General features: G+C 44.9%; 1 protein-coding gene across 2 annotated transcripts in view; it reads left to right on the top strand.

Moving 5' to 3' along the window:
• CACNA2D3 (calcium voltage-gated channel auxiliary subunit alpha2delta 3) overlaps positions 1 to 25,199 on the top strand; it is an 874,937-nt gene that overhangs the window by 707,252 nt on the left and 142,486 nt on the right. For both annotated transcript variants that reach the window (XM_036266884.1, XM_036266885.1), the window contains 3 exons: positions 44 to 139; positions 4,135 to 4,256; positions 7,249 to 7,329. In XM_036266884.1, coding sequence (XP_036122777.1) covers positions 44 to 139; positions 4,135 to 4,256; positions 7,249 to 7,329 — 299 coding nt within the window. The remainder of the gene's footprint in view (positions 1 to 43; positions 140 to 4,134; positions 4,257 to 7,248; positions 7,330 to 25,199) is intronic.

The raw sequence follows: 25,199 nt of genomic DNA, 5'->3' as shown, positions 1-25,199 counted from the left end.
CTGCTTACTGTGTGGAGCCCCGACGCCCGCTGCTCTGTTTCAGGAATTCTGACAAGGGCGTGGAGGTGGCCATCCTCGGCACGCGCACGGGCCTCTCGAGGACCAGCCTGTTTGTCGGGGCTGAGCAGCTCACCAATCAGTAAGTAGGGGGATCCTCTGCGGGCCCAGGGAGATCCTGAGACAGGAAGTTCAAAGGGAAGCCTTTTCATTGCTTGATTCCACCACTGGTAGAAACAAAATTCAGGCCACCCCCGGCCTGCTGACATTTCCCCTCTCTGTTCTACCACGGGGGCCCCAGCGTGTGTGCTCACCTGCCCGTTGGTCCTTCCACAACCCTTTGTTCTCCAGGCTTCTTGGCTTCTGTCCACCATCCTGGAGTCCTCTCCCACCCTGATGAGTCATTTCAGAGCTCTGGAGATGGTACGGCTGCTGATGGGGGAGGGGGGGACCGCTGGAGGGAGGACGACTCATCCCCTGACAAATGGCTTCAGGGAGTTCAGCTGTTCCGCAGCTCTGGAGGAGTTCCTGCCCCTCCAGTCGGTGTTTCTGTGCTCATGTGCATGAGGATAGACCTGTGTGCATGAGGATAGACCTGTGTGCATGAGGATAGACCTGTGAGCCTCCACACTGAGCCGCAGGCCTGCGGAGCCCTGCCCCAGGAGTGAGCAGGCTGGTGACACTCGGTGGGACAATGTTTCCTTGTGCTTCCAACGAGCCCCAGTGGACGGCGTGCAGAGCTTGGCCGAATCCAGGGCCCAGATGCCCGAAACCACTGCTCAGGCCTGTGTCTCCAGAGAGCCGTAGGCCCTTAACAAACCGGTGTTTGTCCAGAGCCCGTGCGACCCTGGGGAGTCTTTCCTGAGCCTTTTAATAAGTTCTCTCATTTTCTTTTCTCTGAAGCAAGATCTTATTAGGCCAGGGACAAATGGAGTCTGAGATTCAGAAAGTTTGCAAAGTGCGTGTGTGGGAGTTTAGAGGTTCGCACAGACCCTCACACTACCTGGTGGTGAATAACCAAGAGGGGTGGACCCAGCGGGGGCTCCTTTCTTCTGAGCCCGGTCGGCAGCACTCTGGCCTCTGTATGAGGCCCTGACACCGCCAGGTGATCTCATGAAGCCAAGGCTGGTGTACGGCAGGTCCACAGATCTGTAGATGTTTTGTAGACTTGCTTTTAATTCCTGTTCAAGGATTCTCCTCCTCAGCATCTCAGATTTGTCATTCAGGAAGTTGACTGTAGTTGTGACTTGACTTTTTTTCAAGCTCTCGTTTGCCCTTTACGCTTGAACAGTTATTTTTCTAGGCAGCAAGCGTCTAGGAAGAAATAGAAGTTGTCTAGATACTCAGTGCATCTCCCTTCAGGACCCAGAGAGACAAAAGGAGATGCAAGGAGAGATTGTCTAATGTTCAAAGAGAAGGGCTGTTGTTTGTTTTGAGATTAAAACAAACGAGCCCTGGCCAGTTTGGTTCAGCGGTTAGAGCATCGGCCTGTGGTCCAGAGAGACCCGGGTTCAGTTCCCGCTAAGGGCACATACCTCGGTTGCAGTTTGTCCCCGGCCCTGGTTGGGTGGTGTGGGTGGCAACCACTTGATGTGTCCCTTTCACGTCGATGCTTCTCTCTCTCTTTCTCTCTCTCTCTTTCTCTCTCTCTCTTTCTCTCTCTCTCTCCCTCCCTCCCTCCCTCCCTCCCACTCTATCTGAACAAAAAATGGAAAAAATGTCCTCAGGTGAGGATAAATAAATAAATAAAACAAAAACAACCACCACAAAATGTGGCACCTTGCTAATCTGTTGTCTGTGCTATCGGACAGTTGAAAGATGGTCACATGAGCTCGGGACGGCTGGGATGTGCACCTGGCTGGTCTCACTCACTGCCCTCACTCTGTGCATCTGAAAATTGGGGCCAATGATCGCCCTGAGTTACTGTGAGAACAAACGAGTATAGAAATAAAATTGCTTTGGGAAGCTAGAAATACCCACAACTTCACTTGCCTGTCCACGTAACGTTGAAGAACCTCATGCCTAAAGGAAAACTGAAAAAGCTCACATCTCAGCGTCTGTGAAGCCTGATGACTTGAGGGTCGGGAGACATTCCTGAGCCGTAGAGCAGCGCCAGGAGGCTCATCCGTGCCGTTGACCCTGGAATGCCCCCCACCCAGCGCCGTGTAACTCAGGGCTCTGCACCTTCTCAGTCCTGCTCATGGCTCCAAAGCTGGCCTTCGGAATGAGAGCACAGAGCTTTTTCCAACATGGAAAATAAGATTGTAATTTCTGGAGTGTCATCCTGCCAGTGAGAATCAGTCAACAAATGTAGGCAGTAAGGGAAGACCGTTCTCGGTCTTCTATGTTCAGGTCCAGTAGCACAAAATGTCATAGGGGTGTTAACTGAGCAGAGCCCTTTTGCGGAAAGGGGTCCAAACATATGAGGGAGTTTGGAAGAATTGAAAAATGTCATTTAGAACAAATGTAGCAAATTACTTGAGGATTTCTTATCTGGATATGAGATTTGATATATTCTGTGATCATGAAGCATACTGAGTCGTGCATAATGAGTCATGTAAGTTACAAGGGGGCCTAGTTCAGTGCCTCCTAAGGACTTTGAAGGTGGCCTCGGACAGCATGGGCTTCCTGTCAAAGGAGTGAGCCTCTCATCTTTGGAAGAGATCAAGGGATCACAGGTTGGCCATACCCTAAAACTATAGAATGCTTTCTTAAACTGGATGCCAACCAAGGTCAAGTAGTTTCTAATAACCAACTAGTTATGATTTAACATATAAATCCAACCATGGTGAATAATAGAGAATATCTGAGTATTTCTTTCCACAGTCTGTATCTGTGATTTTCAATCGGTGTGCCGTAAGAATTTTTAAAAGATGCAATATCTGACTATTTAGTCAGGGGCACTGACCTCTTTCCCCTTAGATTGTCAAGTAAAAAATAAATGCTAACAGCCAGCATAACAATAGCTGTCCAGTCTGCATAAATCAAAATTATACCTTTTTTTCTTTTTGTCAGATCGGCAAAAAAACCTATTTTCGTTGTGCTGGAATTTCAGCCGTTAGTTTATGTGCCATGAGATGCAAAGGGTTGAAAGTCACTGGTCTGGATGAGCCACTCTGTGCTGCAAACTGCTGGGTTGACAGTGGTGCCCTTTCTGATTCAGCTGGTGTCCGTCCCCCTACATTTTCATTGTCCCCAGACTGGTCTCCCTTCCTGACAGATCTCTGCAGAGTGTGAACTAACCAGACAGTCATTTTCACCTCTGATTGCACCATATCAGCCAACACAAAGCACTCGGTGCCGGAGAGTAACCGTGACTCTTCAGAGATGAGTCAAACTCGTTGAGACGTCTGTGTGCTTAGGGCTGTGGAAGGATGCAGAACCAGGAGCAAAACCTCCTTTCCTCGCAGATTGGGAGACTTGGGACGGGGGCATGACAATGGTCCCCCAGAGGGACCGAGGCTGTGGGCCCCAGAGTGGACAGGAGCACGTGTGTGTCTGTGGATTTGTGTGGTGGGTGGTATCTGAGACACACCTGAAATGAATGAGACGTCGAGAGGGACAGATGTGGGGGAGCATGCGTGTAGCCATCCAGACAGAAGGAAGCACTGTGAGCGGTTGGTTGGCAGGGGGCAGGGACGGTGAGGGACTGACCAGTGAGGGACTGACCGAGGGGACCAGCTGCGGTCCTGTTTGGCTGCAGAGCAGGGAGGGGAAGGAAGAGGGGAGCAAAGCTTCCTGGTGGACCCGCTTTACCTCCTTCGTGCTTTTTCTAAGGAGAGTGAGACCTGCCTGAGGGGGTCCGCCCAAGGGTATGTGTCCCTGTGGTGATTTTAAGGCAGAGCTTCCTGAGTTCCCTTCGGTCCGATACGCGTCTGGAGGCTGCTTGCTTGTTTCAGACGCTAAGATAATTAGTTCACTAGACACACTAGGAAAACTCATCTCACCCACCGGGATTCTGACTGCCAGGACTCTGCAGGTATTTCTGGGTCACCGGGGTGCACAGCGTCACGCAGGCCGGCTGAGGAAGGCGGGTGCGGGTCTGCAGGCCAATGCTGCGTTCACCCCACGCAGGCGGGTGGGCTCCGGCTTTGCCCTGCGGAGTGGCCATGTCTCCTCGTTCCTGTCCATTTCCAGGGACTTCCTGAGAGCCGGAGACAAGGAGAACATCTTTAACGCCGACCACTTCCCTCTCTGGTACCGCAGAGCAGCCGAGCAGCTTCCAGGGAGCTTCGTCTACTCCATCCCCTTCAGCACAGGTGGGTTCCTTGTCGGAGGGGGCCCTGCCGGGCAGGTCCTGCTGGCCTGGGTGCCACCTGCGGAGCGTGGGAGGTCTGCCTGAATGCGGAGGGGACCCCAGTTCAGCCTGGAGAGCCAATGCTGAGTATCAGCTCGGCGCTGAACCAATGACCTGTTCTGTGAGTGTGACGGCCCCAAATAAAATGTAGCTCTTTTGGCTTAACTGGGTTTTGCAAAGAGCATTTCAAACCCGGGGCTGTTATTTTGTACCATGTGGAATTTGAATACAAACGTCTCAGTTGTATACAAACTTTAATGTCGCCATGGCCCTACCAAGAGAAAGTTGTGGCAGGCCTAACGCCCTTTGCCAGAACCGTCAGCGAGTCACATCAGATTGAGGCCATCAGTTCCCCATCAGAACAGAACTGATTCCCGTGGACAGGGAGGGGGAGGGACTAAGACCTTGCACAGCCTCGTCGTCTCCTGACAGAAGGCTGCAGGGACCAATGGGGTTGTGTAGCCAATGATTTTTCTAGTCCGAAGATTTTATGATGTTATAAAAAAAGAAAAAAAAGATAAGTTCACTCCCTACAAAGAGAACTGCACACTGTCTTATCTTAACCAGTTTTAGAAGCATCCATCCCGAAATGCTTTCCATTGTCCTTGGCTTTCCTGCTCATGCGTCCGTTCTGTGTACGGCTGCGCGTCGTGGCTCCATCAGAGATGAATGGGACCAGCTCCGTGAACACGGGCTCTCTGGGCATTCAGGCCCTGCTTACGTTTTATCTCGGGGCCTTTGTATTAACCTCAGCACGCATGCCTAAGGCACCCCTAGCGGAGGCTCATCTTCGTGTCAAAGCCCCCTCATTTCCGTGCAGGAGAACACCTTCAAAAAAAGTTCTTTTGAAACCTGCAGAAGACATGTTGACAGGAGTTGTCTAATAATTAGTTGAATGGACTCATTAAAAAGCAGGTCCCTCATGAATGAAGATATTTAAGAAAAGGCAAAATGTCCTTATAGAAATTCCTTTGCTGGGTGGGATTCTCGACAAGATTATCAGTTGGGTTCTGTTGGCATGGAGACCCTTGGAGGCTGTGCCCCTCGCTGACAGCCTGTGTGTAGCCACGCCCGGGGACATGTGTGTTCTCCGACGTAAATTTCCAGATGACTAGCGCTCTCTCTTTCTGTAGTCAGCCTCACACTTGATTGCTGGAAATACCAACTAAGACCGTGGACTTTCTCTTTCTGCTGAAACATACCAGTAATGTCTTCTTTATCATGGACTCGAATAGTACTTTCTTTTTCATAGTCCTCTAAAGAAAAAAATAGATCTGGACTGGAGTCACTAAGTTATTCTTTGTGACAGAGTAGCTTTTGCCCAAAACTGGACAGAAAGGAGCTGTGGGAGACATGAGCATCCCCCAAAAGTGGTGTGTGTGGGTGTGTGTCTGTATGTGTGTGTGTCTGTGTGTGTGTCTGTGTGTGTCTATGTGTGTGTGTCTGTGTGTGTCTGTATGTGTGTGTGTCTGTATGTGTGTGTGTGTGTCTGTGTGTGTGTCTGTGTGTGTCTATATGCGTGTGTGTCTGTATGTGTGTGTGTCTGTATGTTTGTGTGTCTGTGTGTGTGTCTGTATATGTCTATATGTGTGTGTGTCTGTGTGTCTCTATATGTGTGAGTCTGTGTGTGTCTATATGTGTGTGTGTCTGTGTGTGTGTCTGTGTGTGTCTGTGTGTGTCTATATGTGTGTGTCTGTGTATGTCTGTGTGTGTCTGTCTGTATGTGTGTGTGTCTATATGTGTGTGTCTGTGTGTATGTCTGTGTATGTCTGTGTGTGTGTCTGTATGTGTGTGTGTCTGTGTGTGTCTATATGTGTGTGTGTCTGTGTGTGTCTATATGTGTGTGTCTGTGTGTGTCTGTGTGTGTCTGTATGTGTGTGCCGTGGCCTCTCATTTCAGTTTCCTTGGTTATTATTCACTATTTTTCCTGCAAAGAATTATGTGTGGGGAAAAACAAATTCTGATTAATTAAGGCTGTTGCTTAATTGGCTTTTAGCAAGTGGGGTTCTCATTGAACTTTCAGTGAAATCATGTAATGTAAGGGAATTTACCTTTACACTGGTAAATTTGTGGATGACATAATAGCTTAGGAGATTTCATGGCCCCTTTAGATTCAGGGAAAATGTTAAAAATCACTGGTGCTGCTGTGGAGGTCTCTCATTTTCTTGGCTGTGTGTTGGATACCTGTACACACTGGAGAGGAAGCTGGTTTTCATTACTGCTTAGACTTGGGCCAGGAGAAGCTCTCAATTGTTTTGGTCATAAGGGTATTCAAATTTAGGTCTGCCTTCTGCCTGCTTCTCAATTCGATTGATACCCTTTCACTCACATTCATTGAACGCCTTTTAGAAGGCTAGGGATTTGTGCTCAGCATCTTTTAATGCCTGGGTATTGGAACCATTGTCAGTGATTGAAAATCTCTTCATAGTAATGCCTTGTTACCGCATTAAAAGGGTTTGGAGTAAGGATCGTATGCCAGCTCTGTCCCTGTTTAGAATGGTTTTGCTGAGAAAAAATTGGACTTAAAATTAGAATTTTATAAATCAGTAAAGTTTTAACCAACAAATTAGACCTAAAGTTCTCAACTCGTAAAATAATTTCAAAATGTTATCCCATGCAGTTTTCTGTGGCTCATTAGAAAGGCACTATAAATATGATTACTAACACAAGTAAACACTGCAATTGATAACTGCAAATTTAAAAAAAAAACGTGGTTCCCCCCCAGAGGTCAATGACATTAATGTGAAGAGGCCGAATGCTCCCGTGTCGGTGGCGTCACTGGGACTTCAGTGGGCGGACTGGCCGCCCCGCACCTGTGCAGCACAGTGGGCCAGCCCTGGGCTGTGGGACTCGATCCCCAGCACCCCTGCAGAATTGGCGACCATGAGCCAGTGCGGTCACGCTCTTCACACGTGCACTCTAACGATGTCCGTTTTTGGTTTTCCTTCCTACAGGAACAGCCAACAAAAGCAATGTAGTGACCGCGAGCACCTCCATCCAGCTCCTGGATGAGCGGAAATCTCCCGTGGTGGCAGGTAAACAGTGGGTTTTAATCAACAGATATAAGACAAGCAAGGTGCCCACGTGTCTGGTCAGTCAACAACTTCTATGTACCAGAAAGTTGCTTTTCAAAGGAAAAACAATTCTAAATTGCTCCCTCTGCAGCTTGGTGTCATCTCTTCCAATCCAAGGCTCTGACAGCTGGTTGCATTTGATGTGCAAACAGAAATCTTTCCCAGGACTTTTATTCCTAAACCCTGAGCCAGGAAGAAATTGTCGGTGTGAGCAGGGGGCCCTTCCTGGCAGTCGGTCGCAGGCTCATTTACAGTCAGCGCCAGATGGCACTTCCGCATCGTTAAGATCACAGTGGGCACGAGAGGAGATTGCGGGGTTTGTTTTAGGCAAATACAAGCTGAAATGTGCCCTTCTCCAGTGAGCCTGAGATTTTCATCACCCTAATCCCCCTGAGGAATTAGAGTTAAATGTATCTGCAGGTGCTGGGTTTGAGAAAGCCAAAACATTTTACAATTGAGAGTCTTGAATTGTCACAAAAAAAAAAAAAACACAAAAAAAAACAAAACCTTGGTTCTGGATTTTCCCATCTCTGTCGCTCCCAGGAGTATCAGTAGATCTCTGTAGCTGGCTGGGGGCTTTCACTGGTGGCATCTGGCCTAACGGGCCGGAAACTGTCACAAGCCCTCTTGGAAGACAGCTGCTGAGGAAGTGGTGTGACAGCATGCGTGGGACCTCACCTGTTTCTGATCACTGTCGAATCTATCGCTTGATGCCCGGGTGAGACCTTCCAGGCCCCGTCGTGATGTTGGCATGGTTTACCAAAGGGAGTCACTTTGTCTTGGAGCAGCATCCCTGGATAGGCTGGATTGGAGGGTGGCTTTGAACATCCTCTCCTGTGTCTTCTCAGAGACTTGTGGGAAGGGATGCAAACCGAGCTGCTATGTTTGAAGTGGTTGTTCTTTGGCTAGGAAACACTGGTTTCTTCCCCCACTTTATTTCTGACTTAGCCTGTGCATCATCATTATATTAACAGGTATTGAAAGATGTGGGGACAGTTGCCTTGGTTATTTATGAGTTATTGGGCACGGCAAGAAAACAGCCTTGTGTGTCTGACCTGTAGCTCATCTTGAACTAGGCAGACCTGCAACTAATCAGCCAGGAGATAAGGACTCTGAGGATTCACGGCTGCTGTCTTCAAGTTTCGTCACTTAGGGTCTCGTGTTCCTTGAGGGAAGTAGGAGACAGGATCATTATTTTAACTCGGCAAGATTTATTTGTGCTTTAAGGAGGTCAGACTCGCTGACCTCCAGGCTGACCCAGCCAGCTGGTTCTGGAGGTGTGCATCTCTCAGCAGCTGCGCCCACATGCGGCACCTGTCAGTGACAGGCCTGACCAAAGCTGCCTGTCTGTTTGAACTTCCTTTTGAAAACCCTTCCCTTGCGTTTCTCATTCAGTCATCATGAAGAATGCTCTGTGTTGACCCTTAGATAACTGTGCCCATCCAAGCCACTTCTGTCCAAGTGCACAAACTATGCCCAGATATTTCGAAGTACCTTGTATTTTGCGCATATCTATTTGGCTGAGTGAGGGCGAAGCGAGGACTCAACCTACGCATTGCACACCCAGTCCGGAGAAGAACGTGGCTTCTCCAGAGGGTTTGCTGATCTGTTGTTGAGTTACACAGCCGGCCAGAGACCACAGGCAGGTTGGGCCCACCTTCAGTCGGTGGAAAAGACATCCTCCTATTCATTGCAACTCCGTAGGACTCGACTGGTCCCCATTTTCAAAAGATAATTACAAGGCAAGATAAAGAAGCAAGGTTATCTGAAGAACTGTATTTAGTTCTTACCTTTTAAAACGGGTGATTATTAATCTTCCTCCCTATAGTGTGTTTGGTAGACATAAGATGAAACAGACTTGCTCGGTTTGATCTTGAAAGCGGCCACAGACGCAGCACTGTGAAGGCAGTGACCTCGGGAGGACCTTCCTGTCTCCAGAAGCAGAGTGGCCTCCACAGCACTTCCCCAAGTCTCCTCGACTCTGACTCACCCATCATGTCCCTGTGTGATTAGGCTCCGTAACGTTCTTCTGTGTATTTTCCTCAAATTAAGTAGACATTGTTTACCACTCGCAAATTTTAAAAAAGGCCATTTTAATTGGGGAAGAAGCCTTGTTTTGGCAGGTGAACACGAAATATGTGAGCAGGCCTGTCCCCCACCACTGTGCCTCCAACAGCAGATGGGCTACAGCCAACTGGCAGTAATTTGGGGTTTCAATGAAATCCTTGTGTTAAATTGAAATGTATCTGAAGAGAAAGGTGAACAATTTTGCAAATAATTATCAAGGACTACTCCGAACGGCCTGCCCGGTCCCAGGCCCGATCTGGTGTTCTCCTGGGCACCAGCTACATGTGTCTATTTGGAGTAGAAAGAGATGCTTGTTTTGTTTTGTTTTAGTCTCTTCTTTCTTTTTTCCTTGTTTTCATTTTTAAACAAAAACATTTAGATACTCATCTGTCAATGACATCTTTGAAGAAAGGGCAGTCAAGCTGGGCAGGGTTCCATTTGCATGTCAGCCCCGGTGCATAAATGGCCCATCCATCTTCTTGGCCCATGACAATGCTTACAGTCCTTCTCTTGAGGAACCTGCCAACTCCACAGCTGCCACTAGTGTGCTGAGTGCTCTGAGCTGCTTTCCCACCGCAAAGGGAGACGAGGTGGGACGTTCTCTTTGACCGACCAAGTCTCCCCAGCCCCGGGACCTTCTGTGTGCATCGGGCTCCTAATCCATCTTTCTGTTGTTACTGGAAAAGCAAACCTTGGACCACAAGGTCCACATGGCTTTGTCACTCACTCTGTAACTGGCTAAATGTGGGATCTCTGAGGTTCAGTCTAAAATAAGATTGAGATCATTACTTCGCTCACCTTACTCTGGATTGACTTGGGGATACAATGAGAAACCATTGTATGTATCTGAAATACATTTCAATTTAACCAATGAGAAACGAACAAGAAGGTGCCTGAATATGAAGATGTATAAAATGTGAGGATTTGGGGGTAACCCATTTTTATCTCCGCATCGGCAGCCTATCTGTTGATTCACTCACTTATTCAACACATATTTTTCGAACTCTTGCTTTTACCAGGTACTCTATATATAAGTGAATATTAACCAGGCCCCGTAAGTGACACACCCTTCCTTGCCCCAGAGAGCGCATAATAAGTGATTTTTAGAAGCCATGTCTACACAGGGCAATAGAATTGAAAAGCTACCAATTGTCTAGAAGGTCCTAGAGGTCAAAGACTTTGTTAATTTCATCTTACGTCCCTCACAGCATAGCCCTTGGAGAACCTGAAGTGTAGTGGACCGGTCCTTTATAGGAAGTCCTTACATTAAATTGGAACTGTAGCAACCTGCTCTGCCCTTACTTAGTTATTATGACTTGAGTTCCATAAACTACCTAGATGATGGTGCTGATTCTCCACTGTACTCTCAATGGAGAGACTGGGCCCGAGTGACTAACAGTCGCAGGCTCTGCTTCCTCCTTGCTCAGGTGGAAACGAGCTGGAGAAGGAGAGACATGCAGGGAGGAGCTGAGCCAGGTGGGAGGGGTGGCTGTGCAGGCGACTTCTTCCCCATCCTGAGGGCTTGTCGGGCCTCCCTCTAGACCCCCTCTGACAAACACGAAATACCCAGTCTCAACTGCTCTTAAGTTTAGACTGTGGATTTTTAAAATAGTCAATGACACATTTCAAATTATTTGCATTTAAAATATAAAGTTTAACCTATCAAAATCTAAAATCTCTCCTAAAAACATTCCGGTTTGATTTCTTAAATTGTAAACTCTCTGAAGGTCAGGCCTGTCCCAGTCACCTTGCTGTTCACAGTGCTAAGTATAGGGCTCCCATGTGGTAAATGTGTCAAAGCCATTGACAGAACACGACTCGAGCACACCGGGACGCGTGTTCACCTGCTCCTTGTAGGTGCATGAGCCTGCGACATTTTCCCACCAGACAGCGAGCGCAGGTGCTAGACTAAAGTGCCAGCTCAGGCGCAGTGCCCACCCTGGTAGGATGACGCAGACCAACGTGGGCATTTGGAGGAATAAAAGACTTTTAGTGCCCATCCTAGTGGCAACTGTGCTAACCCAGTAGTTACCTTCAGCAGCATCTGTTCCGAGGTCCAAGCATAACACATGATGCTTCGAATAGTTAATCTTGTCAGCGGCAGAAGGAGATCATAGATTTTCGAGGCATTCATTTTTTTATAGCAAATGTAAAAAATAGATTTATTGAGGTATGATTTGCATACCGACATTTGACCTGTTTTCAGTGTAAAATATAATGATTTTTTATTTTTTATTTTTATTTTTTTAGTAATTTGGAGGAGGGGGATCTCTGCTCTGTCAGTCTGTTCCTTTGCAAGGAATATAGACCACATTAGATACATTACTTCATTCACTGGGGGAGATTTGACAATATGGGTTATGTGGTGTCATTTGCATAATTCTAGCCATTGCAATAAAGAGAATGCCTGGTGATAGGACAAACAATTCCATTTTAACCACTTAGTTAGGAAAGAGATTGATAACACCATTGACCATTAGCTATAGCCAGTTATGAGCTATTTAAACTGGTGTACTATTTAATATGGACCGACCATTAGAGTTGGATGAATAATATTGGCAAAATGGTGTAGGCAAACATTTGGCTTCACACCATTTCCTGGTGGGATTTTACATATTTGGCATAGACGAGTAAATTAGTATGTGAGGATCATGTATCCAGTTTGCACAGATAAACCTCTACTTTGTTGGATCTGAGCAAAGGGTGTCTTTTGTCTTGGCAGAAATTGATACTTATTGATCAAACCAGTAGTTGCCAACCAGCAGCAAGTTTGCCCCCAGGAGACATTTGACAGCATCTAGAAACAGTTTTGAGTGTCACGCTGGTTAGGAAGGATGCTCCTGGCATCTGCCGGGTAGAGGTCGGGAATGCTCTGCGCATCCTACAAGGCTCAGGACAGCCCCCACAACACAGAATCCTCTGGTTCAAGATGCTGGTCGGTGCCGGCTTGGGAAATGCCGTGTAACCTGCCGGCAAACTCCAGCTCTTGTTTTCATAGTCAGTGTTTTCCCTTATAGGCTCATTTACAGGAAGATCTTGTTGCATTTTTTCATCTTTTAATTAAATCATGCAATAAATGTACCTCTAGCGCCTACTGTGTACCTAGTGTTGGGGATACAGCCATGAACAAACACCCCAGAGAGCACTGTGGAAGGCGGGGGATTGTTGGTTATACAATGAGAGGGCACCACGGGATCCCATCCCCAGACTCTGGGTTGGCAGCTGCCCCGTGGAGAACTCTTGCACCCAGATGCCGCAGCACTCCTTAGAACACCCTGAGACAAGGTGTTGCCAGTGGAGAGCTTCCATGTGCAGGAGATACACATAGTTACGAGGTGCATGGACGAGGGAGGGAAAGGAAATTTCCGGGAGTGGTAAGTGCTCTATAGAAAATAGACGGGATAAAGAGATGAGGTGTGGTCAGCGGCGGCAAAGGCAGGATGCACACCCATGTTCGTACATATCTGTGTATGGTGGAGATGTTGCCGCTCCAGGTTGGGGGCTCCTCAGGGAAGGTGGCCCTACGGAGCCGCCATGGGCAGAGTCCTGAATGATGAGAGGCAGCCCTTACGCAGAGATCTGTGGGAAGAGCATTCCAGGTGGAGGGAACAGACTTCTCCAAGAATTTTGAACAAGGTCCCTCATACATGTGTCTATGTTCCAGGTAGTCACTCTGATACACAAACGAGCGTCTCAGGTTTGGGACTACTTACTAGGATCTAAAAGCAGGACTGACGGGCAGGTTGGAAATGACCGGGTGGATGGGGAGCCCCAGGCAAATCTTTGCTCTAAATGTCAGCCATGAGACGGGGCTTTTTATGTGTTTGGCATCTGTTTTTTTAAGCTGACAAATGGGTGCGGTGCAGGGGCGGAAGAAGGTCTAAGGCAGTAGGACTGACCACAGCGATCTTTACAAACATGGACGAGTGCCGCAGCTGCCGAGGATGTGGACTGCAAGTCTGCAGGAGAATCTGAGTTCACGTTGGCCACGTGGACCAGCTGCTCTGCATACCACGGCAGCCAGTGCCAGGGGCACGGGGAGGATCACTCCTCCAGGAATAGAAATAGCCCAGGATTTTGAGAAACTGGATCCTCTGTGCAACATCTCCAGGGCCTCGCTCCCCAGAGTCACCGTCCTTTTATAAACCTGAGTCAATGCCCCAACATGCCCTCTCCCCAAAAATCAGCAGCAGAATTTTAGGGTGACAGGTCCTCATACCTGGCTTGAATGTCCTGTATGAGCAAGTTGAAACCCCTGTTTTTGAGGTCATGGTGAGATCTGAACATTAAAGCCACTGTGAACCAAGGATTTAGTGAACACAGGGCCATTGTCCCCCGGGCTCTGCGCCTGAGTTTAGATTTGTAAAATGAGGTTGATTGGTGCTTTGTTCGGATTTCTCACAGCCCAGTTTTAAAGATGGATATTTGCTTCATTATTAACCAATGATGGAATATTTCTTACACTCAGATTTCATCTGGCTTTAGGGGGACCCTCTGATTCCTGTTGAGAGATATCAATGAGTATTTTATTTATATATATGTGTGTATATATAAGCATACACACACACACACACATAATACAGTTTTCATACATTTAAAGTACTTGGTAAGTGCTCATAGTTGAATGCTCAGTAGCGGTTAGCTGTTAAATTATTGTTGGTGTTACATTGTTAAGAATGACTGTGTGTTCCATGTACCAACACTCACTGGCCAGTGTGTATTGCTATGTCCTGTTCTGTAAAAACCTGCATGGGGAATGTCATCACAGTATCTTGACACGTTTCATGGAAAACTTTGAAACTCACACTTACACATACACATACCTTAAAACAGAGGTTGACAAACTACAGTTTACGGGACCAAATCTAGGCTGCCATCTATTTTGTGTTGTTTCATTTATTTATAGTTTTCTTTCTTTTTTTAATGTTGTTATTGATTTTTTAGAGAGAGAGGAAGGTAGAGGTAAAAACATGGATGTGAGAGATTGAGCCTACAACCTGGGCATGTGCCCTGACTGGGAATTGAACCAGGACCTCCCAGTCTATGGGGTGATGTTCAATCCACTGAGCCACACCAGCTGGGCTATTTATCCTTTTCTTGAGATAATTTTACGTACTGTAAGATTTACTCATTTAGAGTGTACGAGTGATTGGGTTTTAGTTTTTGACAAAGTTATGTAACCAGACCACGATCTAATTTTAGACCAATTTCAACATCCCCCAAGGAACCACCCTTATACGCACAAACTCTCTTTCTTCAAGTCCCACTTCCCACCCCAGCCCCAGGAAACCATTATGCATTCAACTCTCTGTCTCTGTGCATTTGCCTATCATGGACGTTGCAGATAAATAGAATCACACAATATGTGGCCTTTTATGATGAATTTATTTCACTTAACATAATGTTTTCAAAATCATCCATGTTGTAGCACATGTCGATACTTTAATTATCAATTGATATTCTATTGTTTATATATACAGAATTTCTTTATCTATTTATCAGTTGATGGACATCTGGGTTGTTCCCACTGTTAGCTGTTATTAATAATGTTGATATAAACATTCATGTGCCTATTTTTGTGTGGATATATGTTTTCATTTCTCTTGGGTAAAGACCTAGGAGTGGAATTGTTGGGTAACGTGATGATTCTATCTTTGACATTCTGACGAAATGCCAAGCTGTTTTCCAAAGTGGCTGCACCATTTTACAATCCCACCAGTGAGGTATGATGTTCCAATTTTTCTACACCTCCATCAATACTTACTGCTGTCTTTTTGTCTTAGCCACCCTAGTGGGCGTGAAGTGACTTACACCCCTGATGACTCATTTTGCCGAGCATCTTCCCATATGCTTTTTGGCCACTTGTATCTCTTCATTGGAGAAATGTGTATTCAGATCTTTTCCCTATATTTACACTCCATTATTTGTCATTTTACTGTTGAGATGTAAGAGTTCTTTATCTATTCTGGATATACGTATGTTGTCAGATATCTTCCAGCTGTTTATGTAAATAACATTCTATTGAAATAAAGCCATGCCGATGTTGTCTATAGACATCTGAGCTGGGTAGTTGGATAGAGACTCTGTGGACTGCAAAGCCCAAAATATTTAGTACCTGGCCCTTTACAGCAAAAAGTTTGCCAATCCCTGCTTTAGATGAAAACACATCACAGTCCAAAAGAAAAACAACCATAAAATGCTGACTTGTTCACTTCTTTCACCATCGTTTTCTGTTATAGAAGTGAAGTAGATATTTAAATCAGAAGCTATGTAAGTAGATGTTGAAGAGTGGGCTTCTGTATCAGACGGTGTCCATCAGTTGTGCCTAATGTTTTTGTATATGTGGTTACACAGAAATCCCAACCTAAGATCCTAAGCTCTCTAAAAATATATGCTCTCATTGTCAGTCAAGACAGTGATTTACTTAATCTTTGCTCTGGTTTATAAACCTCTGAACAGTGTAATCAGCATAATGCTTGGTAGAACATTGGAAATGCCCTCACATGCTTTGGTGGAAAACAGTTTCTGGGATTTTCTTTTTCTCTAATATGGCTCATGAGAGATTTGGGGACTTACTTAGCTGCCTTTATCCAGGCAAATCTCCTAGTGACCTTGTTGGGATTTTGATCTTGGTTAAGATTAGAGTATATATGACTCATGCTAAGTGAAAGGCCTACAAAGGATAAATGAGCCAGTGTGCATGTCCCCTCCCTGGGAGGAAGGGACAGGCATGAGCAGATCTGCACCAGGAGCATAAATGCTTTGACAGTCAGTCCGTAGACGTCCTTGCTCATGGAAATGCTCTGCCAGTCTGTGCTGGGAGGGGACAGCATTGACTAAAAGCTTTCTATTCCCATGGCCTCCCAAAGTTTGTCCTCACCAAGAACTCCTGGGTTCTACTCTGGCTGAAAGGATCGGCATGAGGTCAGGATTAGTGAATGTCTTTCCTACTTCAAGGCCAATTTAATTGTGACCAGGCTCAGACAGGTGGGAGTGCACAGTTGTCTTTGAAAATGAAATTTCAGAATAAAATTGTAGTGCATGGTCATTTTATATGCTTTTACTTGACTAGCCTTCTTCCACCATTTTCTAGATGTTTGCAAATATCTTCAGGTGTTTAAGCCCAATTATTTGTTATGTTATTTTATTTGTATTATGTATTTCTCATTCTTTTATGCTGTATGTCTTCCCCAATCCTATCTCCCATTCTTTCTGGAACCTACTCCCATCAGGTTTTATCCACAGTGAACCATGTCTCATCAACGGTACCAACAACTTGCACATAACCAAATCCAAAAGTGAACTTCAAATGTTCATTTTTCTTGGTTTATCAGCACTTGTCCGTGTTGATCATGTTTTCCTTGAACTATTGCCTACCTGGCTGCTGACCTCTCCTAGGTCTCCTTTGCTGATTCCACTCATCTCTCTGATTGAAGGCCCAAGGGTCTCTCCGGTCGTGGCATTCGAATGACAAGCTAGGCCTCTCACTTAATTATTCTTTGACGACTCAATGGCTTCACTCCTTCTCAAACAGGCTTATCAAATACAACATTCCAAGTCGAAGTCACAACTCTGTCTATAACCTCACCCTCTATTCTTTCTCTGCAGTCTTGCTGATCTAGGTAATTCCAGTTATCTAGTTATTCATAAGTCCACTGACTTTGGAGGCAATTTTTTGAACATGTATTTGGGTAACATTGAAGAGACTCAAAACTAGTCAGAAACATAAAAAGAAACTCCATGTATCTTCACCCAGTTCCTGGAGCTATCAACCTTATGGCCGTTGTGCCCTTTGACCCCCAATAATGCTCCCACACCATCCACAAATCTTTCAATCAAATCTTGGCCATTAAATAATTCATCCATAAATATTTCAGTGTACATCTTTAAAGGATAAAAACTACTTTGTGTTTTAATATAATGATACCATTACCGCACCTAAAATCATTCCAAATTACCTATTACCTACTTAGTGTTTAAATTCCTAGTTGTCTCAAAAATTTCATTTATATTTTTTTTACTCTTTGTTTGCATCAATACCTTGAAATCGTTTTTGACTCTTCCTTTCTGCTCCTACCCACGACCAATCTATAAATCCCGTTGGTTCTTTCTTCAAATTATGTGCAGAATCTGACCATTTCTCAGTACCTTCAATGCTACCTTGCTGGGCTGGTTCACCCTAATCTCCCCTGGATCATTGTAGTGGCCTTCCAACTGTTCCCCTGCCTTCTTCCAACTTTGGCCCCCTCAGTCTAGTCTCCATAGGAGCCACAGAAATTATATTAAAAGATAAGTAATATCATGTTACTCTTCTATTCAAAACTCTATTGACTTCCTGATATATCCAGATTTTAAAAGCCAAAATTCTCACAGTGGTCCATGTATTAGTTATCTGTTGCTATAGAACACATTATCCCAACACATTAGAAGCTTTAAACTGCAAACATTTACTCTCTTACAGTGTTTGTGAGTCAAGAACCTGGGTGAAGCAGGTGGTCAAGAGAGTGACTCACGGTCACTGAGAGTCCTGTGTCTCGGTGACTCTCACAAAGGCTATGATCCAGGTGTTGGCTCAGGGTCTCTCATGAAACTGCCCTAGAAGTGTTGTTGAGGACTGTGGTCTCATCTGAAGGCTCGACAAGCAGAGGAAATGCTTCCAGATTCACTCATGAGATCATCTGCAGAATTCAGTTCCTTTTGGGTTGTTGGACTGAGGGTCTCAGTTCCACACTGTTGTTGGCAGAGGCCTCCCCTACTTTTCTCTGCCCATGGATCACTCCACAGGGCAGTTCATGATGTGTCAGTTGACTTCCATCAGAAGAGATGAGGGAATGAGCAAGATGGGAGCATGAGTTTTTGTAATGCAATCTTGGAAGTAATATCCTATCACTTTGCCAGATTCTGCTTTTGTTAGGAACAAGTTACTAGGCCCAGCCCACCCTCAGGGAGAGGGCATTGCACAACAAATGAAACAAAACAAAAATCTCATTTGAGAAACATTTCAAGAAGTCAAAGAATATCAGAGCTGAACATTAATTTTAAGACATCATAGCTTAACTTTCATTAAAAAAAAAAAAAAAATTGAAACAGAGACACTTAGATGAACTCTCTTGCCCAAAACATTGGTTAGCAACTTAACGAACAAGAATTAGAACCACAATCTTTTGTTTTCCAGTTTTTCCATTCTCCATTTCTGACATCAATAGAACTTACAAAGTCTTTAAATGTGAATATCAAGATTGAAGAATCACAGATAATTCCAAGATTTTGAGACTCAATACTGGGTCAATTTCAATAGAGGTCTTTTATTTTAATTTTGATAACAAAATACTTGTTGATAAAATGGGCCACAAAAAAATATTTATTAGTAGAGGCATTTTTCCCTCAAGCATACTAGATGGTGAATTAGTCAGCATAGAATAAGTTAGCAGACAGCAATAAAGATCCCTGAAATCTGCAACTTAACACAACAAAAGCTGATCTCTTGCTTTCAAAAAGTACACTTACAGGTATAGGTGACTTTCATGGAAGACTATCTTATACATTACAGGTGCTGACATTCCATGATCCTTATTCTACCAATTAACTTCTTCTATTCAAAAATGACACACATCAATCACATCTTTCATATTTCTTTGGCAATAGAAAAAAGGAGAGGTGACTAAGCAAAGGCATGAGTACCAGGAAGTAGGAATCACTGAATGTCAGCTCCAACCTCAGCTCCTTCCAATTCTGCCTTTGTCTGTTCAACCACAGCCACACTGCCTCTTACAGCTCTTCAAAAACACTAAGTTGCTTCTGCCTCAGGGCCTTTGCACCCGCTATGCCTTCTCGCTGGGATGAGTTTCCTCCTGATATCTTCATCACTGGCTTCATTATTTTCCTCAGGTCTCTGCTCAAGTGTTTCCCCCATAAATAAAATAAAAACCCTTCCTTTCACATATCTCCAGAACTTTCTGCTCCTCACACCAGCTTTTTCACCACCTGATATATTTTTAATTCCTTTGTGTTCTCCCTCTGCTAGATGTTGAGTTCCATGGGGCATATACTTTATATCTATTATTCTCTCCTTCATCTCTGATACTAGAAAATTGCCTGGTAAGCAGCAGGTGCTTAGAAATTTGTTAAATTATTGACTTCTCATTGTTTGGTAGCCAAATTAGCAGAACCATTAGACTTCATTGGACTTTAATTGATTTTTGTGATTGTCACTGGCATGTTGATGACATAATTCCACTTGTTGATGTTCTTCTCATAATCTTCCTCCCCTACCCTTTCCTCTTGCTTTTTATAATTCACTCCTTGCTCAATTAAAGTATATCTTGAGTTTGTTTTGTCACAAATGATGAGCCCTTGCATATCTGAGAATTCCAATCTTAGTTTGATTCCTTGTCCAGTTTAGTTTTTGTTTAGTTTTTAGATTTTTTAGTTTTTCATTTGTTCTTTAAAAATTTACCGGAATTTATTTGTTTCATTTATGTGTTTTTCTCTGATTTATACTGATTGAAACTTACCTGTGCCACACACTAACCTAGACCGACTTTTGATCTTTTTTCATTAGCCATTCTTATGGTAAGCTCTTCTTGATCTACAGAACTTGAGTTTTTCTTTCTTTCATGAAAATACCTTTGCAGATTTTTTTCCCTTCTCTTTCACATGTTCTAATCTGTTTATCAAGAAAAACAATTACTTATATATTGGTTCTTTACAATTATTCCTTCGTTTCTATCATCTATCTTTTCATTTTCTTTTTCCCTTCTCTATCCTGGGAGTGAGTGTTCTGGAGTATGTATTCTGTATCACCGAGTCAAGATGTCGCAATGTTTCTCTTGTGTCTCTGATGGTGATGTGATAGTTTTATCACTTTATTTATTTGTATTTGCTTATTATGTACTATTATTAGTCATCAGTATTTTATTAGTTTTTGATTGTCTGCAATTATTTACTCCTTCCTTCCCTGGAGGGGATTACGTGTCTTTGCTCTTTGCTACACCGTTCACGGCACTGTCCTCCTGGAGCTGTGTGCTCTGTGCCTCATTAACTCTGACTTGACATATGACATGAATTTGCCCGTGGAATGTGCGTGGGTATAATGCACACCAAATTCAACCAGAAACTTTACAAATCGTATTGGAATATGTTTCAAAATAGATCTTTCATGCTGCTTCTGCATTTTAAAAGCAATGTTGCCTTTCTACCTTTTTTTTAAAGCATCTTTTAGTATACTTAAGTGTCTTAATTTTAATCATAATTAAAATATGAGGTGTTTGCCAATGAACAGGGTAAATGGCTTCCCCTAGAGAGTCCCTTTTATTGGGGGACTTAGTTCCTTATTGGTTGGCTTTAGCGTACTCCTTGGAGACTAGGATGGAAGGCTAGTTGGTACACACAGTCCCTAGACAGATGCCCAGTGTCTACATGTCTTCCATTTAGTGTGGACTTGCAGGATTGGTAAGGGATGCTGCTTGGTGGTCTGACTACTTAACCTAGATAAATCAAAGCAGTCTATAGTTTCCATTCGTCGTACGAAAGAGCAGATAAAAACTACAGCCCCAATATTGTGCGCATCTTACTGTCCTCCCTCTCTCGTCATCTCGTTCTATGCTAACAGCAGAGCGTCCTCACCTCTGGGGGGTGAGGACAGCGAGGTCTCGATGTCAGGAGAGCGGGAGTAGAATATCCTCATATGCTCTACATGTAGCGGGAATGGTTTCTCTCTGGCTTTTGAAACCCAAGGTCTCAGAAGAAGGGATGGCAGCATAATAATGAGGAGTTTAGACTATCACTCTCTTCCTTTACATCCCATTCATCTGTCTGGAGGTCACAACTTTGCTTTGGATAGTGGGCATTCCTCTTAGAGACTTGGACATCATTGACTAGTATTTCTAATGTCTAGTATCCTCATAACTTTTTCTTCTTCTGTATATTCATGACAATTTTAATGGGAAACACTACTTATTAACCAGTGTCTATTTTATCGTTGTCCCAAACAGCTACAAGAAGGTGCCCCCGAGTCTCTTCCCCTTCCTTCTAAGACCATCATTTCCAGCCCAGCAGAGTCAGTGTGATAGAAAAACCCTCATTTCCCCATTTTGCCTTGGCTCCCTGTGCTGGCTCCCCGGATGTTGGTGGGACCAGAGCTCTGGCAAGGACACACTGGTTGCTGGTCGGGTTTCTTTTCTCTGCCGTGTTGCCAGTGCTGGTGGTGCCAGGGAAGGACTCCAGCCCTGACTTCTTCGAACCGGTCACATTCCGAAAAGTACCCAGAAAGTTTGGCCTTGGGAAGACCTGCTTTCTAATTCCTAGTCTACTTGTTCCTAGTGGCATGACCTTGAACAAAGGACCCAAACCAAATGATGGTATTTCTTCACCTGTGGAAGAAAAATGTCCACATGTTTTGGTCAATATGAGGCTTAGAGAAACTGAAAGTCTTATGCGTGGAAATGTGTGCTCAGTAAATATTGATGATGCTACTATAATCGTCTTCATCCAAATAATTAATGTAATAACGTCATAGTCTTGGTGGTGTGGTTCACAGAGAGTGAAGGAAGAGTGACGGGGGCTGGGTGGAATCATTCATGCTCCCAACCTGCATTTATGAGGCCTGCAGTTCGTTTTCTGCGTGACTTTGGGAGAGTCTCTTTCCTTTTCCCTGCTTCTATTTCCCATTTATAAAATACGAGCTTGGACCTGTGTGAGGGTTTTAAGTAGGTTTCATCTCATATGTCAGCTTTAGTTGACCAGTTGTGGGTACACCCTCTAAAAGAGTTTTAAAAGCATTCTGAGGCCTTGGCTGGGCTCAGGAGGTAAGTTTGGTACCATCTATGTCTGAAATGGGTAGGGAGGTTAGGCAGTTTCTGGAAATACGCCAGGCGCAGGTAGACTAAATGCTCTCCAAGGACCTTTTCAATCCCCAGTTCTCTGGGTCTTTTTCTGGGTCTTCTTGATGGGCGTTTGTAATTGGGTGACATCCTGTTCACCCAAATGAATATTCAGCGTCATCAGAGAGAAGAGTGGGTATGGCCACGCCTGTCAAGAAGCTGGTGGATTATGGAGCTGCTTCTCTGAATGGGATGGGGGTTTCTTTGAGGCCTCATTGCCATTTGAGCCTCAAAAAAATAAAGCGTTTCATCAGAAGGGAAAACAGGACGGTGCCCTGAAGTTACACATGTAACTCACAACCCAATCATGCCGTGTGGGATTGGAATACCACTTGCTGGTGGGGTTTCCGTCTAACAGTATTTAGTAGTGGACACACTGGTGGATTTGACCAAACTGGGAACATTCATTTCCTGATCTGCAACAGAAAGTTATAGCTTTCTCACACTTGTATACTTATATTAATGTATACTATAGATAGGTTCTCTCAGCTATTGATGTGGCCACTTCCTTTGATATCTAGGATCTAAGACAAGAGTGTCTTATTTGGGGGGTAACTCGGTTAACTCGAGTAATGAGATTTGATTTTCGTGGATCTTTAGGAGGGAACATTGTGAATCACTTTTCAGCCTTCCGTTCTGTAAGGAAAAATAAAACATCCCGTTGTGCATGGGCACTTTATCCTCATAAGCAGAAGATTCTTTCTGCAGGGACAGGGATATCCGCCTTAATTCTGAAAGCTTTCCAGGGACAGATTTGACACGAGGTCCTCCTTCTCCAGTCCCCGTGGCAGGGTGCGCTCCTCCTCTCCCTTCTCGGCCTCGGTTCAGACAGCTGTGAGCATCACTGGTCTGCTCCTGTGGATCTGTGATTTCTGGCAAAGCAAAACCACCAGTCTATGGTCATCCCGATCCACTCAATGGTGAAAAAAATCACATTGGAGATGGTTTTCTCAGAAACAATCACCACGAGACATGATTTTTGTTCACAGTGTACCCTCAGCAAGACTTGATGGAAGGCCATTTTTAGAGGGGGAATCTCTGAATAGGACAAGACAGCAGCAATAAACAGCTGAAAGTAATCTGTGAGGCGTTTGCAAATTACCCCTCATGAGCTGTCGTGGTTGTGAAAGATAATTTGTGGTTCTCACAGAATACCCGGCAAATTGGGTCTTTCATCTGCAATGTTTTTTACGGTGAAAACGTTTCATTTCTCATATTAACAAATGATAACTCTGCATTTGTTAACCTAAACAATTTGATTTATATTTTTCTGTGCTGAGGAGCTGTTGACATTTCAGGGTAAGTAATTATTTTCATTGCCAACTGCTGTTTGTGGTGATGGTCGGCAAGAGAGAACTCTGAGTATACGTGTGCACCATTTTAATCACTCTCCTTAAAGATTGCTCCTAAAGCAGGAACCCGTGTGCCGGAGTTACCCTCTGTCCTTAGAAACCGAACAGGACATGGGTGTTGACGAATGAGGGCTCTGGTCACATTTGGGGTTTTCTGTGGGGCACTGGATGCTCCCTGTGGGCAGGGACATGTGATCCCTGTGGGCAGGGGACAGGGCTGGCTGCCATGTCACCCCTCTGGCAGAGCCCTGGGCGCTGGCAGTCTAAAGTCACAGCAGTGAGAGGAAGTGGATGATGGGTCTCAGTAGTGCCCAGCTTGTGTCATATCTGTTCAAGCATCTCCCAGGGTGGTTGCCAGAACTACGTGACAAGTGTCACGGGCACGCCTCTCACTATGCCCGGGACATAGCGGGAGCTCCGGAAACATTTGGGGAAACGGGGCCTACAGGAAAAGGACCTTCTAAATTTCCTTTCTCATGTTGCTTTCTTGGCCAAGGACTTACAGTCCAGGGCAAGAGAAAGAAAAAATGTTGTCAGCCCATCCTCAGGCCGGAGGCTTAGCCTGGCCCACTGACCCGGGGCACGAGGCAGAGCGGAGAGAAGGCACCAGGACTGGGACGGAACAGCAGCTTTCTCTGGGCCTCTTGACCTTAAACTTCATGCTAATTTTTCAATCTACTCTTTAACATATCCAGGCTTATTTTGTATTCAGGAAAATTAACATCAAAGTTTGTACTTTTCCCCCCAGAAAAAATCATTTAGCCAAATTGCCGCTCCAAAAACATGGTCCATCATTAGCTTGTGGGTGTGCATGGGGCCTACAGTCGTTGGGAAGCGCTGTGGGCAGGGGTGGGCCTCTGAGATGATTGGGGGCATGCTGGCGTGTCCTGCAGGGTAGGCTGTGGTACGTTCATCATCCGTTCTCCTCCGCCCCTCCCTGCTGGGCAAAGCTCCGGCCACATCAGACAGAGACAATACCCCTGTGTGTGCCGACCCCCATTCACATTTCAGATCAGCAAATGGACTGCTGATTTAGGACTCAAACCAAATCTTACATGGCCTGAAGGGGTGGATGTAGAGCCAGTACCCTGAATGGCAAATGTATTTTATCCTTTGAACCAACTTCAATTGATTCGTTCTGGTTACCTATAATGCTGTCCGAGGAAGGCATCTGTGGCGCATGGAGGCTCAGCCGGGAAGAGTGCTGGGATTGATTAGCAATGTCTGCCAAGGCTCTGGAGGGGCAGCTTGCTCTCTACTTGCTATTGTCTGCTTTTGACATGTCCTTAGCTCTTCTGTGTAAAGTGATTTCAATTCTAACTGGTGACTAAGTATGAGCTGGGGCATCATGAGAGAGAGCAGGTAGATTGCACTTTAAGAAAACCCGGCATGAGAAAATGCAAATTTACAAAATGCATAAATCTGGAGCTAATTATTGCCATTACAGAAAGATTCCATGAAAGGTTCCTTTAAATAGTGAGCTCCCCTACTGCATGACAATGATGATTCAATTTACAAAAATTCACTTTGC

The sequence above is a fragment of the Molossus molossus genome, unplaced genomic scaffold (assembly GCF_014108415.1).
Source record: "Molossus molossus isolate mMolMol1 unplaced genomic scaffold, mMolMol1.p scaffold_m16_p_18, whole genome shotgun sequence".
Taxonomy (NCBI): Eukaryota; Metazoa; Chordata; class Mammalia; order Chiroptera; family Molossidae; genus Molossus; species Molossus molossus.
Note: the sequence above shows the minus strand (reverse complement) of the source record. Positions and strands in the feature narration are given on the sequence as shown.